General features: G+C 42.3%; 1 protein-coding gene across 2 annotated transcripts in view; it reads left to right on the plus strand.

Moving 5' to 3' along the window:
- The window catches only part of robo2 (roundabout, axon guidance receptor, homolog 2 (Drosophila)), a 366,592-nt gene that overhangs the window by 160,700 nt on the left and 189,444 nt on the right, over positions 1–16,448 (plus strand). For both annotated transcript variants that reach the window (XM_077540592.1, XM_077540593.1), the window contains one exon: positions 13,535–13,861. In XM_077540592.1, coding sequence (XP_077396718.1) covers positions 13,535–13,861 — 327 coding nt within the window. The remainder of the gene's footprint in view (positions 1–13,534; positions 13,862–16,448) is intronic.

Here is a 16,448-nt window from a genome sequence, read left to right on the forward strand (position 1 = left end):
CACATGCACAATTTGAGCGTGACAAGCACGACTTGCATGCCGGCACAGCAGAAGGAGTGTGTTGGCGATGCGTCTGGCCCAGTGACAAATTTGGTGGCAGAAAGTCGATCGGAACCTTACGCCTGCTCAGACCACGTCTAACACCGGCGCCGGGTAGACAGCTGCTCGCCATATTTCATCCATAAGTATGTCGTGAAAATAGAGCCCTCAATGTTACCATTTTGAAGATTTGTCTTTTGGAATGTACAGTCAATGAAAAATCAAAATGAGGTTCCTGTCGAGCAGATATATTGCTAATTTTTGCCTCTGAGCCCCTTCAGCTGTCTGTGGCCACTCCACTCGTGGAAGGCAGCTCCTTTGTTCACAGTTTTGTCCATTTATTTCTTTGTAACTTATAGTTGCTAAATGGAGATGGATATTTCCTCATATTTTCAGTCCAAAGTAATCGCTATCAGTGTACAGCAGCAATCCTGTGGGGTAAATCGTTGATCAAAAGAAGCTTTCGTTTGAAATTCAGGTGTACCCACCTGCACTATGTCAAAACGTTTTGTCTCAAATATATAAAATAGTAAGCCCACAAGCTAGCAAACATGAGCAAAAGCAAATGTCTTCTTTGCAAAGATGATGAGGCCAAAGTTGCATTGGCTTACAACTTCTAAGAAAAGAAAGCTGCACGTAAGAGAAAATAGCAGTCCTACTCAAAATTCCGGTTTCATCGCTGCAGGTGATTCTCATGCAGCAGGACCACTCTGCGTAATGTTTGTCGACAGGCTGGCAAAAGGAGGAAGTGAAGCCTTCAAAACTGACAAAAATGCACAGCTTCCATTTCCAACATTGTATCTTGTGACGTGTGATGGCCAAAACACATTTTTGGAGCGCTGGTCGAACATAGTCCAAAAAGAGCAAAATTTCAGTGAAAGCACAGAGTGAGGCAATCTAAAATCTATTTGTAGGAATGCGATCGTCATCAGCATGGGTTGGCTTCTTCTTCCCAGGTGGATTGCAGCCTGCACTTGTGACCTCGTGGCTGCACTATTCTGGGAAGCTGCTGACGTCACGCTGACAGATGCAAAAAGTGGCAAACCTGCACTTTTCAGATAAATGACTGGATGGAGATCTTTTGGCAGCCTTCCAATCTTGTAGCCAGGCTCGTGCTTTCACTCATGCTGAGTTGCGAGAAACTCAAATCCACAAGAAGATGTGGAAAGGAGGGAGGTTGCGGACAGTCTAATCAAAAATAATAATTGAGATCCAAGTAGTTAACCCTTTCTGTTTCATTTGCAATAATGATGCAGGGTCAATTTGACCCGGTTTGTGTTCAATTATCTGATAGTGTCAGAAACAAATCAAATGACACTTATTTCTCTCTATGAACTCTATAATCATATCAAAACAAAATAAGTACATAACACAACCAAACGTGACTGTTCTATTCCTTTCGTTTCTCAGCATTCCTGTTAAATTTCCTGGGTCAAAATGACCCAGGGTTTGTTTTATTATCCAAATGTCTAAAATGATCGATCATGAATATTGTTATTCATTCAATTTGTATTTCATTGTCAACGAGTTGCCAAAGTACTACAAACAGCTATGTTAAAACCGTTTTGTTACATTTATTTCACAAGAATGATGATAATATTCCTGGGTCAGTTTGACCCGGGACATGTTCAATTCTAAAAATTTCAATAGCCAAAAGTCTTTGTGTAATCTTGTTTGTAAAATGGCTGACTTAAACCTAAGGTTACGCTTGTTTCGCAGGAATGGCATTACTGATGCTGGGTCAGTTTGACCCGGGTCATGCAAATAGCACATTTGTTATTGCCTGTAAAACCCACCAGATGGTGGAAAATCATTAGTTTTTCTGTTAGACATGGCCATGGCCTAGCTATATAAATCTCCGCCCCTCAGTTCAATCTCGGTGCTTGGTACCGCAATGCCACCAGATGGCACCAAAGCAATATTTTTTTGATGAGACATGGGTTTGGGCTAGGCAAAGAAAAAAAAAAAAAGAAAAAAAAACTATACATAGACATTTTCAGAACAGACTTTATTTTTCCATGTTAAATATTGCGGACCCATTGCTTAAAAAAAAAAAAAAAAAGATAAAAAAAAACCTACTAACAAACATTTCTCAACTTTGTAGAGTGGGTCAGTTTGGCCCGCAACTTAACAGGCAGCTTAATCAATACCGGGAAAAACGTCACGGATGCACGCTGAAGTCCAACATTTGTGTAGCCTGTCATGCGAACTTGCAAGTAGTGCCTCACCGATAAAACAAGTCCAAGTGAAGACCGAGGCACTTGCGGAGAGCCGCCTCTGCCGTGTCTCTCTGCGCCCCAAATGTGATCGTTCTGCATCAGTGGGCCGCGTTTAGACCGCATTATTGTAATGGCGGCTCATTTGCCCGAATGGGGCCGCCGCGTAATGAGAAAGCTTCGTCCCGAGATCCACCGGAAACGCTCGTCTCCCCGCTGTCGGCTGCGCTCTCGTCAAGACCGCGAGTGTTTATTCTCTGATTAGCGTCAAAACATGAGCGGTGATCAAGACCAAAGACTGGCAAAAGAAGCGATCAGAGGGAAACGGGAACAAAGACGGCGGCGGGCGAGGTGAGCGACTGAAGAGTGCGAATCAGCCGGTCCTTGGGTGGATGGACATGAGTGGTAACACGGCGGCCTGTCAGCTCCTATGATCTGCTAATAGCCTCGTCTGGCTACAGGGAGGCTCGGGTTTCGGCAGCCAACACTGGGCCTTGTTGCCGCACTAATGACTTTACCTTTTCTCCAAAGTGGAAGAAAGGGGAAAATGTCAATGGCTGATTTTTTTTTTTTTTTTTTTTAAGCAAGGACTGGGCCACTTTTCCCCCACTTTACCTTTGCTTTATTAAGCATCACTGAAGCATAGCCCTGACATTTACAGAGCAGAGAAAGAAGCCAGAAAGGACCGAATGCCTCATTGCAGTTTCAGTTTGATTTGTACATTCATATTGAACTGAAAATTTCAAAGATGAACAATCAACAACAGACAATGACATCAAAATTCCATAAAGGAATGGGAGGATCTAGATTAGTGGTCTTTAACCTTGGTTCAAACCTCAGGGGTTGGGTGAGTCACTCAGGTTTTCGGCGGAGGTCAAGACACACACCAGACTCAAATGTTTTGTGATGATATGCCCATCTTGGCTGTCATTGGTTGCAGGTGATTACACTACATTGCTCGGCCTATCTGTGCTGCAGGGAATTTGGTGCACGCAGTCATCGACTTATGGCTGTTAACGGAACATATGGTGTTCCACAGGGTTCAGTTCTGGAGCCTCTGCTGTTTTCATTGTCTCAACTGACTGCCGGATTCCATCTTAAGAAAACAACTGTGGTTGTTTTAAAGTGCTCTATTAATGTAGAGTTAAGTGATGGGTGTCACCGTGTCAGCATCCTAACTGCATGATTTGCAATGCCAAGTTGAGCAATTCTAGTCCAGCACAACTAAACGGAGCTGATGAAAGGCTGCATTCATTTTGTTCACCAGTAAACTGTGTACTTTTTTCTTGAATTGAAAGAAAATCACATTTTATTTTTCAATAAAGAGGGGTTCAGTCAGTTTGCATAGGAAACAGGTGGCGTTCACTGCCTTCAACATGATTAAGAGCCACTGATCTAGATTGATAAAATTCCGCCCTTTGTTTGTACATTATAATTGTAAAAACAGTTTACGTCAAGATGGAAGGTTTCATCGTGTGCTGGCACTTTACTTGTTTGACATCTGGCAGGTTGTTACGGCATTGCCCGAAACTGAGACAAAGTCAATAAACTTTGGCAGACAGAGGCTGTCGCCTGGAGGTATTAAGACGATGCGAGGCGATAACCAATTTGGCATCTCACGGGATAAAGTTACGTTCTTAGGCATGCTGTTGAGGGTTAACATTTTAATGATAGCATTTTGATTCATGGATTTGTATATTCGTCTATAATGGTACGACAATAATAAGGGTTACAGCAAAATGCTAAGCGTAAACATGCTTCTTTTGTGTTAACAGGAACTCTTTTGATGATGTAGAAAATGAAACAAAAAAATGTTTGCACCTAATTCTCCAACAAACAAAAAAATCTCACTCAGTAACGTGTAAACAAAAAGAATGATATATAACTTCTTACATAATTTTTTTAGGAAGTGTAACATAGTTTATTGTTTTTAGGAATTGAACAATGTAGATAAGTGCAACAAAAACAAACAGTTAGCTTTGGCAGTTAGCATGGCTTCTCACGTTCTCGCTCACTCAGCATGTTGACTGTTTAGTGTACTCCTGGAGCTCCTTTTCAGATGATGGTGCTTGTAATAAGTGTCATTTATTTACCAGTTTAGAGGTGAGGATCAGCTTAGAAAAACAGCTGAGCAACATTGTGTTGGTGGAGTAGACATATGGTTCGAGGCACTCAACCTTGCTGACTGTTCTTCTTAATGTCCGCTTGTTTGTATGGCGCCACATTGGACATGCTGACATTGTCGGGTTGACTTCGTTGAATTTTGATGTTCAGATTATGTTTTTTCCCGACGCAGTATGACTTCTCTTCCCATAATAGAATGTTTGATTTCACAGTATAGACAAATAGGGACCCCTGCTACGACATCACAGACCATAACAGCGTTTCATCAAAGGAATGCTAATTCTGATGCTAATGCTAGGTGGGAGCCAGTGTGAAAGCACTTAATTTAGACTCGAAATGTCTTAGATCTTTTATGTTTACCTCCTCTGAGGAGAACACAGAACAACAAAGAGTCTGCTGTGGAAGGAAAAATATGACATTGACTTAGTTTGTATACTTGCAGATACTAAAACTTTGCTTTGCTCACGTACGCACCGATTGGATCTACCAACTGTCATGAGGGAGGAATTCAAACACGGCCGTGCACCTGTGCAGGTAGAGGCCGCCGTGGGGAAGCACAGTGCCCTCACCTCTCTGACGCACCTGCACTAACACAATACACACCTGTGACACCCCCCACCCCCACACACACTTATTGTATATTCTAGCATAAGCCTCTCTTCTCTAGATTCTGCCATTGTAGGCTGGATGTTTTTATTTGAGGTTATTTTAGGCAGCCACTGTCCAAACAGACATTTTTTTTGGTGTTCATGCAAAAGGTAGACGTATCACAAATGTACGTGTCAACAAAAGTGCAGACAGAGGATCACTAAAGGCAAGCCTCTTGGTGTGTAAGATTAACGTCACCAATATAACTGAAACATTTGGTTATCAGACGTGTTCCTTGGCACTGTGTTTCTCAATAGCCTTGTTGTGTAACCAAAGTGTTAATTTATGCCGCATTTCATCAGGCGGCCTCATTTAACACAGTAAAACCTTGCGAATGAGTAGTTTCAATGGGAGGAAAAGTTGTGGACCGTTGTAGTTGATCCCGAAGGAGTTTAGGGACCTTGCTTTGTAAACTGGGGCACAGATGGAAGAGAACATGACCCCCACCCCCCCACCCCCCCACCCCTCCCAATCTGGACCCATGAAATTCTCCTAAATTGTCCACAATTAAGTTTCAAGAGGATCTGTGGTGCTAGTTCAATGGCTGATGAATTCATTAAGATGTATGTAGACTATGACGAGGCTTCAAGTGTCTGCTCCAAGTGCTGCTTCATGACTAGCATCTTGGTGAGTGACCATGGCCGAGTTGATTTAATGCATCTGCTGGCTCCTGGTCAGACTCTCAATTGGAATAAAGCCTTAATGGCGCCCTTGAACGTTTGAACCATGAAGTAGTTCTGCTGTAACGGCGTGATCCGCTAACACCCATCCGGGGAGCGGCTTGATTAAATACACTTGCTGTTTGCAGATGCAGTAGCCCCTTTCACGCTGGACATCTGAGACGGTTTTCATGGGCTTATACCCGCTGCTTGCTGTCCTTTTTCGTAAGGTACCAATTCGTGATGGGGGAGTTGAAGTTTCAAGGTGCTATACCGACCAAAGTGTGTAGTTTCACATCAAGACTCACTGACCAGGGCGCTTTGTGTCAAAATGTGATTGCTGACGTCACCACAGATTATCAGAATGTGTGAAGCAGCAACGGCTGTGTTAACAATTTGGTGAGTTCTGTTTAAGAGCGACGGCCAAATAAATGCTGGCTCTACCATTGTACCTATTTAACTGGAAGGGTCTGTTGTTTAAGCATTTTCACCATGGCATCACATACTTTTTGTTAAACATGTACAGTGCCACCTCAGTGATTATTCTGTTTGTTTTCTACTTTACATTTCATATTAGCTTAGCAGTTAGCATTCTCGGTCTTCTCCTGCTGTCTTCTTAGTTGTTGCTAGTTTCTTGCTTGGTGTGTTCCTGTTTAAGTGGAAACAAATCTTTAGCTTCTTTGCCGCCATGGAGGCGAAGATTAGCATTAGGACAGTGCTTAGCTGCGAGAGCTAACCTGCTACAACTCTTGCAGGCCAAGTTAGCTTAGCACCTAGCATTCTCCCATTTGTTCCCAAGCGTGGGGAAAGTAGGTTGAGTGGCTGACTGTTCGATGTGGATGCATTGTTGTTGTTGTGTTAACCAGCTCAGACCTGATTCAAATGATCTGTCGTCAATAACTTTTTGCCACCCGAAGTACCCTGCTCTATTGTGTACAAACATAAAAAGGTCAATGCGTTCTCTTATATCTCTCATATCAGTCACAAGGCTGCACCTTGAACAAATAGTTCATTATTTTGTTTCCTGCGTACCATGTGGTCTTCATTTACATGTGGCGATACAGCGTTACGCCGCACCTCCCTATTAGTCACTCAGTAGCACGGATGCGTGTCACTGACGCAAGCTTTATTTCTTGAAGTAATAAAGCGCATACATGTTTCCATTCTCCTCCATTCAGAGTGCTCGGCAGTGCAGGTGAGGCGATTACAATGCTTGAGGGAGAAGCGGGAATCAATTGATGCCATTCATCTCCTCTCACAGGGGGAACACTTTCAAGTAGCCACACGCTCTAATGTTCGGAGTTTTTTGCGGTGTGTGTGGTTTCTCCAACGCGGCTGTGTTAGCATGCACGGCACAAGTGCAACGGCATGGGAATGTAAACACTCCCCTTTTGTTCGACATAATCACAGAAATTCACACACTTGGGCCTGGCAATGAGGCTTTAATTAAGCGTTCATTCTTGGAATTCAAAACCACATGCTTTATTGTTTAATCAGCCTCATAGAATTGAAGTGACACACCGTCCATCCATCCATCCATTTTCTTGACCGCTCATTCCTCACAAGGGTCGCAGGGGGTGCTGGAGCCTATCTCAGCTGGCTTTGGGCAGTAGGCGGGGCACACCCTGGACTGGTTGCCAGCCAATCGCAGGGCAAGTGACACACCGATGGTCTTTAAAGATGCCATTTCTATCAACTGGTATTGGTCGGACACAACAAAAGTTGTGGTTTAGTACATACCTTGGTTTAAAGGCTACAATTCGGTTAGCGTTTCAAATTAAACATGTAAACAACTGCAAACTGGTAGTAGTCAAATCAGTAAATAAATCAATGAATCCCAAACACACAATAACATATGCAGGAAATTAATATATAGTACTGTATACAACAGCTAAAAGCCATTTGTGTTTAGGAAAGTGCAACATCTTTTTTTGAAAATGATGCACACAGTTGCAATAGTAACACTTTGTGCAGTCCAAATTGCAAACCTATAAAACAGCAAAGCATTTGTAATTTCTTTTGGCACCATTTGAAGATCCCGTAAGAGGCTTAAAGTTTTCTTGTTGCTATTTCGAAAGTAATAACAAGTTTGACGTAACTCCCAAAAGCATATCGCTAGCCACCAAGTTTATGTGGATAGAGTATGAGACAGTTAAACTTTCTTCCCTTTATCTAATAAGTTCTATGTGGGAACTTGGTGTGCCTCTAACAGATGTTCCATACTGAACAATCACAATACGAATACATACATTTTTGTACACATGACAAGTTAGAATATGAATTTTGCTGAATTTCCTTTGTAAGATGGTTAACTTGAGTTACAGTTACGCACTCTTAAACATCTCGTCAATGGAAACGCAGATGGTCCAAATCGCTTCAAAAGCAGATCACATCAAGCTTGCAACTGAGAAGGATGAGTGAGAGTTAAATAACCCGGAGCATGCTAAAATGCAAGAATCAGATCTTGTCTTTCCCACATGCGTCTCCGGGAATAAATTCCAACCGTCGTGAGCAAAAAGAGGGCAAACAAACTCTGTCACCAAGTCAATATTTCGTTGGCCAGAAATACACCGTCTGAGTGCAACTCTATCTGATCGTTGTTGGGAGGCAAGCAGGATGTGATGAGTGTATCTTCTTGAATTACCCTCATGCTTGCTTGCAGTGTATAGATCTATAGAGGAAATACTAGAAGGTCTGTGAGGGCAATGACACAACAAATCCTATCAAAAGTCTGCATAAGTATCAATAAGAATAAAGTGAGGTAATATTCCTCAAACGCAGTCCAGTACAGGAATATAGTCCAGTTCATACGCTGTTGACAAGCTGGGAAGATGAATCTCAGGTTAGCGACCCGTCTCGTTGAAGCGTCATGGCGGACTGCTTCAGAGTCACGCATGGTCAAGAACGTCATTCTTTTGCCATCGCCGCTTCCTTCCGCAGTGACATGACGGATTTGAGTCTGGTGGAAGACGGATGGGGGAGGAGGCGGCGTGTAGAAGTCCATCAGATATTCCCTTTGACAAACTTTGAGCTATTCCTGATTCTTGTTGGGTTTTTGCTCCATGCATGTAATTTCAGCAGCCACATCATCTGGATTTCACTTCTTTTATGTACATTTCGGGTCACGGTGTTGAGTTGTGGTTTCTATTGGTTACCTGTGATCACATGTCGTCTTAAGGGAGCCCTTCCTTCATTTTTATGCTCTGTCGGAGGCCAGCGCTTGCCTATTGATTTTTTTTTTTTTACTCGGTGGGCTCAAATTTCTCCTGGGAACTAATGAAAATAATTAGAAAAAGATCATCAAAGGTTCAGCGACTTCTGTTGCACACATGAATAAATTTGTGATGGGAATAATGTGAAAGACCACGTCTTGTGTGTGGTCAAGATTCTGTTTTTTTTTTTTTCTTCTACTCGCCTTTATAAAAACAATTCAACCTTTAACACCACAAGCTTGTTTGGAGCGTGTTGTTTTCTTGTATTTCTTGGGGAAATTACAGCAGGCTCCAATGAGGCTGACATAAGTAATCTAAAAGGGGGAAAAAAAAAAAAGGCAGGCTTCTGCTTCAGTAATCCGCCTCTGATTTCATTAGCTATCTGTTCGTCTGTGGACTCCTGTTTTCCTCGCAGTGGTGGATGCCTGGCTGTGAAACTATCACTTGTGTTATTGCAAACAGAGGGGCTTTAGCTTAGTGGTTGGGTGTGTGTGTGTGTGTGTGTGTGTGTGTAGGGTTAGGGAGACCCCGTGTTTTGATTAGAGGGTGTGTGCCTTGAGACCCGGTGAAGTGCACTCGCCTTAAACTCAGAGAGCACTTGATTACACGGCAGCCGTGATCGCATTAAAAAAGAGCAACATACTCGGCGTTTAATGTAACGAGAGCAGGATTGACAAGGCGGGACTCACGTTTGTGTTTGAATGTGCCATATTTTGTATTTGAACAGTTTCCAGATGTCTTAATCACAAGTCTATTTCATGCTTTTGTCCAAATAGCCTAAGAATCAAGAATTGTCACATTTTCAGTTCAGAGTCTGAAGAAAAAAAGCCAGCTCCAATGAAGCCATGTAAACATGAAAGCATGGATTGTATTTTCACTTGTGGAGGCAGCACTTCCTGATTGAGCCACCGGCGTGTACTTGAATGTAGCATGTGGCACATGCAAGTTCACTTCCACCAGCTATGCTAATATTTGCGCGTGTCCCGCTTTTCAGAAGTGAACGCTAATCTGTGTAAAGACTTCAGCTCTGCTTACCTTTTAGATTTGACTTGATTGGAGGATAATGGGGGATTCAGCCTAGCCGTAAAGAAACTGCACAATGACAAGTCCAGTTGCTTTGGATTTATCACTTGTGACAATATCTGGCCATGGATCCATTGTGTTTAGTGTTGTCCTCATTAGGGTTGTGGGTCACTGGAGCTTATCTAAGGTGTCTTTGGCCAATAGGTGTCTTTTACCCTGGAATGACTGCCAGTCAATCAAAGCTCTGTCAGGTTTTTGCAAATCCCCACAGAATAGAAACAGACACATGGTCGAACAAATTAGACGTAGAAGACAAACTGGGTTGCTGTTGTTAAGGTTCAAACAAGATCCTGGTCTTAGTGTAAATACAAGGAAGACCTTGTGAAATTTGGGGCAAACAGATTCAACTTGATGTTACTTTCTGTACCTCTGCGTCCGTTTTGAACGGTGTTTGGATTAAAGGATGCAAGCGCTCTCGGAAGCCTCGTCTGAGGCCCCATTTAGCAAGCGAGCAGGCCTGATCGCCAATCAATTGGCAGGGAAATGGGAGGAATTAGCACAAATTAGGCAGACGGGAGTACAGACTACCTTCTGTTCACGGGTCAATATGCCACCGCCTGACGGCGGATCCCTCTTTTGAAGAGAAACGCTGGAGTTTGAATGCGCATCCAAGCAGACCTGACGGACTGAAACGATTGGGGAGAGCGCAGCCAGTCCCTCGCTGCCCCCCAGGGAGATTTAAGTGGATGGGCTCGCGCTACATGTGCATAGCAAGCCTAACAAAGCGCTGGCCTTTCCCACCTTGGTTTTTCCTCCTCCACTCCATTTTGAGATTAGCCCTGACGTAGGCACAATGGTGGACGTGGTAGACTGCATCCTATTAGGCTGCTGTGTTGCCTCCCTCAGGGAAGGGCGCGTTCGTCAACGGGGCTCAATGACACGCACAGATGCAACAACTAATTACAGGACAAAGCACGCTAGTCCTAATTTTATGCTAGTTTCTTTGTGAGATCAAAACATTTTCATCCATATTTTATTATTATTATTATGTTTTTTACTTTTTAAAATCTCTAAACTTTGCCTACCTACCCTTTGCCCTCATATTATTTTTGTATCTTTGTGTTTCCGAATCAAAGTGACCCATTGCCTGAATGTACATATCTTTTTTCTGTCTTTTTCGTAGATGTTTTTTTTGTGAATGTGGTTACCTCCCACAAATTAAATCAATTTTTTACATATTTGATGCCTCTTAACGCTTTTGTTACATTAGTTTGGCAGAAAAAGAGCAATAATGGTCCCAGGTCAATTTGACCCACGGCAAGGTTAATGATCAAAAAAAAGTTTCCCTTCCCTTTTCCTTTTCACTTTTCTTTTCTTAAACTTTAAAACAGGTCAGTTTGACCTTCAACATAACATCAAGGTTGTTTTGTTGTACCGATACAACAGCTAATATCGAGACAACATGCTTGATCTATTATGTTTTGTTTCTGTGCAACCCCCCAAAAATTTCTATGGTCAGTGTGACCAGTTGCCAGATTAACCATTCAAAAAAGTGCAACTACTACTCCTAGACTCACTAATTTCTTTAATAACATTTTTTTTGTGAATTCATCAAATTTGAACAATAAAATCAGTGAGGTTTATGCAAACTGTATTCTTATAGTTGCTTCTGTGACATTTGTTTCCGAGAAACAGCAGTAATGCTGCTTGATCAATTTGACCCGGTGTGTTATATCTCAAAGGTTCAGAAATATCTGAACAAATATCGTTTTCTGTTCAACAATTAATTTCACCATTTCATTGAAAATAGGTCAAATGAATAATTTTCATTGCACATGCCCCTTTTATGTCTTAAACATTAAATGGGTCAATTTGACCCATACCATAAAATATAGATTCTTATTATTATTATTATTATTTAATGAAAATTGGAGATATTATCCGCACTTTATGTTTGTGCGTAAATTGGTGTGAAATAAGACACTAACTACATTTTTTTTTTTTGCAGTCAGTTTGACCTGCAACATAACAGAAGGGTATTAACATTTTGGCTGGCAACCGAATCCAACAATTCCCAAGTTTAAAGCGCTCCGTTTCTCTTTTATGACCTCAACCGTTTGATGGCGGACCCCCGGCACTTTGATTGTTGAACGGCTGCCCTGGCTTCTTGCGCCATTTAAATATGTTACAGCGTCACAGGGCCTGGACACACATGCACGCAGAACTCACACAGCATCCAAGACTCCAAGTATTATCTTAACTGCCAGACCCCGAGCGCTCACCCTCCGCCAGCCCTAATAAAAATGGGAGTAGGGCAAGGTTCGCCGCCCCCGGGGGGTGGATTAACGTTTGACACGAGCCGAGACCCTCAGCATAAATATTCACATCACACGCCGATCTCCGCAATGGTGGACTCAACAGTTTTTGACTTGTTTGCTCTTCCTCGTAAAATTTCTCATTTCTTTTGTGTACGTAGTAGCGATGTGGGCACTTTTTATGCCCGTGCTCGCTGGTCACCCTTGGGTCCAATTATCCACAAGCTTGCGCTTGTAGCGTCGAGAACAGCAGATGGTTGCTTTTTGTCCGGGTTCAAATGCTGATTAAAGGATCTGCTATGTGTGTTTTTTTTTTTTTTTTCATGCATTGCCTAACCCATAGTAAAGTGTTGCTTAGTGAGTTAGTGAGTTGTGGTAACAATCATTTGTCCAACAAAAAATATGTATTCGTGGAGGGCGAGCACTGGTGATGTACTGTCACTTTTTTGACATTTTGAGTCACTCACAACGCTTGAATTCACCCAAGAGACTGTTTACATCCACAAAAGTTGAAAAAAGTAACAAGAACATTGTAGAGATGTGAAAATTAATCAATTAATTGACAAGTAATCAATTATCAAATTAATTAACTATTTTCATAATCGAGTAATCATTTGGAACCATTTTTTTAATTTTAAATTGTCCAAATCCTCTTGATTTCAGCATCAACAGCAATTGTTCACTGATCAGTTACATTAAAACAAAACAAAAAAACATCAGTCCGAGTTATTCTATTTTTTCCCGTCCTGCTCGACAATCCCACTCATGTCTTCTCCCATGAACTTTTTATCCTGTTCTGTCCCAAAAATGTTTAATAATGATTAGTAAAATCACGATGTATGCCGCCATAAACGTTAAATGACGTCAACTACTTTTTTTTTTAATCAGTGCAATGTCTAAGTGGAGCGCTGCCTGGTCAATGGGTTGTGGAATCAAAAACACTCACTAACTATGGCCAACAGATGGCAGCATTCTCTTTTCAATGGGCTGTCGGTGTATGAAATTACAATGAAACACAACAAAATCTGAGGAAATAGAACGTTTTCAAGGATGACCTAAATGATCAAAGCCTTTGTCATATTTAAGTTTTTTTGTGGCAGTAAAAGAGTTAAAGCTCAGCTTGATTCCCATCCCAAGGGAAATGTTAGCCTCTACTCCAAAGTGCTTATACCAAAAATCCACACTGGTACACTGACAAAGTATTTGTAGTTTATTCCTTCCATTTTGACATAAAACCATGTGTCAATTCTTTAATGTTTCTTGTACATTAAATCCCATTTCAAACTATTTTCCTCCAGGATCCCGTCTGCGCCAGGAGGACTCGCCGCCCCGGATCGCGGAGCACCCGTCTGACCTGATCGTGTCCAAGGGCGAGCCGGCCACCCTCAACTGCAAAGCGGAGGGCCGGCCCACGCCCACCGTGGAGTGGTACAAGGATGGCGAGCGGGTGGAGACGGACAAGGACGACCCGCGCTCGCACCGCATGCTGCTGCCCAGCGGCTCGCTCTTCTTCCTGCGCATCGTGCACGGGCGGCGGAGCAAGCCCGACGAGGGCGCCTACGTGTGCGTGGCCCGCAACTACCTGGGCGAGGCCGTCAGCCGCAACGCCTCCTTGGAAGTGGCATGTGAGTCCAGAATCTTGCTTCCCTTCATTTGTTTCTGCCGAGAAAATGGAAGCCATTTGGTTTGAATGATTGTTTACATATTTTTTTTCCTGCTATTTATAAGAAATGAGAGGAGGTCAAGGAAAAGAAATGATTACTTGGAGGGCAATTCAGTACGTTTGGAGCTGAAATTGGTTCTCATTTGAGGTTTAAAAAAAAAAGACGGGTGTTTGAATTTCCCTTTGTTTATGGACCAATTGGATCCCCTGTTTTTGCTATACATGATAAAATCGCTTAGTTTGCTTTCAAGAATGAAACTGCAGCAACTGTGGAATATATTGCTTCATTTAAGCAATTTGAAAATTAAAAAAATGACATGGATTCTTTTAAAACCAGATGTGGGCACTTCTGTCTCTCGTCTCTTCCTGTTATTGACGGAAGCTCACAGTTACTGACAATAACCAGTCAGAATTCCTTAACTCATTTGCTCCCAATAACGTATAAATACGTTTTTTTTAATGTTCTAAGTGTCCCAAAGACGTATTTATACGTTTTTTTTTGTTTTGTTTTGTTGTTTTTTTTATGCTAGAGCATACAGAAGGCTTTGATTCAGCCTCTCAACTGCAAAGAACGGTTGCAGAAATGGTAGTTATTACACAAACGGCCAGCAGGTGGCAGCAGAGCAAAGGAGATCAACCAGGGCCATGTAGAAAAAAAGCTCAATTACTTACAATTTTAAATACATTTGTGAAAACTGATGAAACTTAGCTCTCTTCTAATGCTAATTGCTGCAAAACAGAAACAGATAGACACATACTTTTTTTTCCTGATGAAAGAAGAGACTTTAATCTTTCTTTTGATAGGTTCCATGCTTTTATAGCCATAAAACACAATATTCTGTGGGCCTTGCAAAATCAGTCAAAATCCAGTAAAACAGCCGGGAGCGAACGGGACTGCTTCTGTGAAAATGGCTGGGAGTGAATGAGTTAATGACATAAGTGAAAGGCTCCTCCAAAGGAACTGCCTGGTAATAACAAATGTTTTGGCACACGTAGTTTTTTTAAATGTTTTTAATTTGACCTTTATTTTATCTTGATTAGGTTTTAGTTTAGATGGTACAAAAGCCTTTTTGGAAAAGTTTTGGATGAGTCATCCGCCAAATGCATCGCCCTGCGTTTTATTGAGTCGAGTCTGCTTGAGGTTTCTTCCCAAGAGGGAGTTATTCCTTGCCTCATTTGCCTGATGCTTCCTCATGCTGCGTTCGGTTGAGGTTCAGTTAGTGTTTAAATATGCGAGGAGTGCGGTCTTAGACCTTTACCATGTGTGAAGTGCGCAAAGACAAATTCTGTTGGTGGTTTGGCGTTGTAGAAATAACATTGAAGTGAAATGTTGGAGGCCTCATCATGTCCAGAAAATCACCAAGTTTGGCAAGTACGCCTATCCAGCTGAAAATGTATGTATTTAAGTGATTCTAAATGCAAAACCCCAAAACTCATTCAATAGCGCCCACTGATAAGCTGGAGAAGATTGTCTCCCGAACAACAGTTTCTTAGCCGGGACATCAAAACAGGACGCACAAAAAAGGCTCAAGGATCCAAACTGAACAGGAAGACGACAACTATGTTTTGTACTTGTTATTTTAGGGCTATTTTCACCTTTTCCTGGGGTCCATCAGTTAGACATTTTGAAAAAATAGGCCCGACGCCAGTTTCATCGATAGCACATTTGTGTTTTTTGGTCACGATCATAACAAGACTCACAAAAAAATCTCAAGGACTCAAGCATGAAATTGATTAGGAAGTCGACCACTGTGCTTTGAGTCGGCCATTTTTTGATGGACCCCAGAGCTTTGATAGGAGGGTAAAAGCACGGGCAGTCTTTTGTTGGCAGGTCTCAAAACCTGGACGTAAATCCACCAGTAGGGGGATCAAAGTCGTAATGGATATTTTTTTTTAACCCAGGTTGCTTGGGTTGTGTCATTCATGAGTGACAGGCAAAAAATGTTATCCTTAGATCAAATGACCTTTGAAGAAGAACTTCAGGTGGGCTTCCAAAGGGGCTCAGGGACCCCAGGCTTTGCGGGACTTTGTATGAGAAACATAATTCCACCGCAATGGCTTTTTTTTTTTTTTTTTGTGGTTGTGGCTGTGGTTTAATTTACTGTACTTGCGAATCTAACGACACAACGGGTCTTTGTGTTCCTTTAAGCACCTCCGCCGCCCCGAGTACATCTTCAACTTCCATTTAAGTGCATTTCCAGTTATTGCCGTCTTGTGATCTGCAGGAAATTGGCTTATGTGTTGGGAGAATATAGTAGGGGGTGTTGCCCACCTTTTGATCTAGTCCCCCGCTGCTTTCCCATGGGCGTTATAAGGCGCCCCCACGCCCCCCCAGGTGCAACACCGCGACAGCAGCTTGATCTATTGATCGCTGCAAGAGGCGTTCTCCGGGTCTAAATGAAAATTCATAAAAAATAGATGGACTCAGTGGATTATTTTAGGTTTTACTTCCTTGTCGTATTTCTCAGCTTTGCTCTCAGCAGCCATTTTGGGGTCTTTGACAGACTTGTCCTAGAGGACCAGTCTGACTGATGCCCAATTATAAGCAT

This window comes from Festucalex cinctus, chromosome 13 (assembly GCF_051991245.1).
Source record: "Festucalex cinctus isolate MCC-2025b chromosome 13, RoL_Fcin_1.0, whole genome shotgun sequence".
NCBI classification, from domain to species: domain Eukaryota; kingdom Metazoa; phylum Chordata; class Actinopteri; order Syngnathiformes; family Syngnathidae; genus Festucalex; species Festucalex cinctus.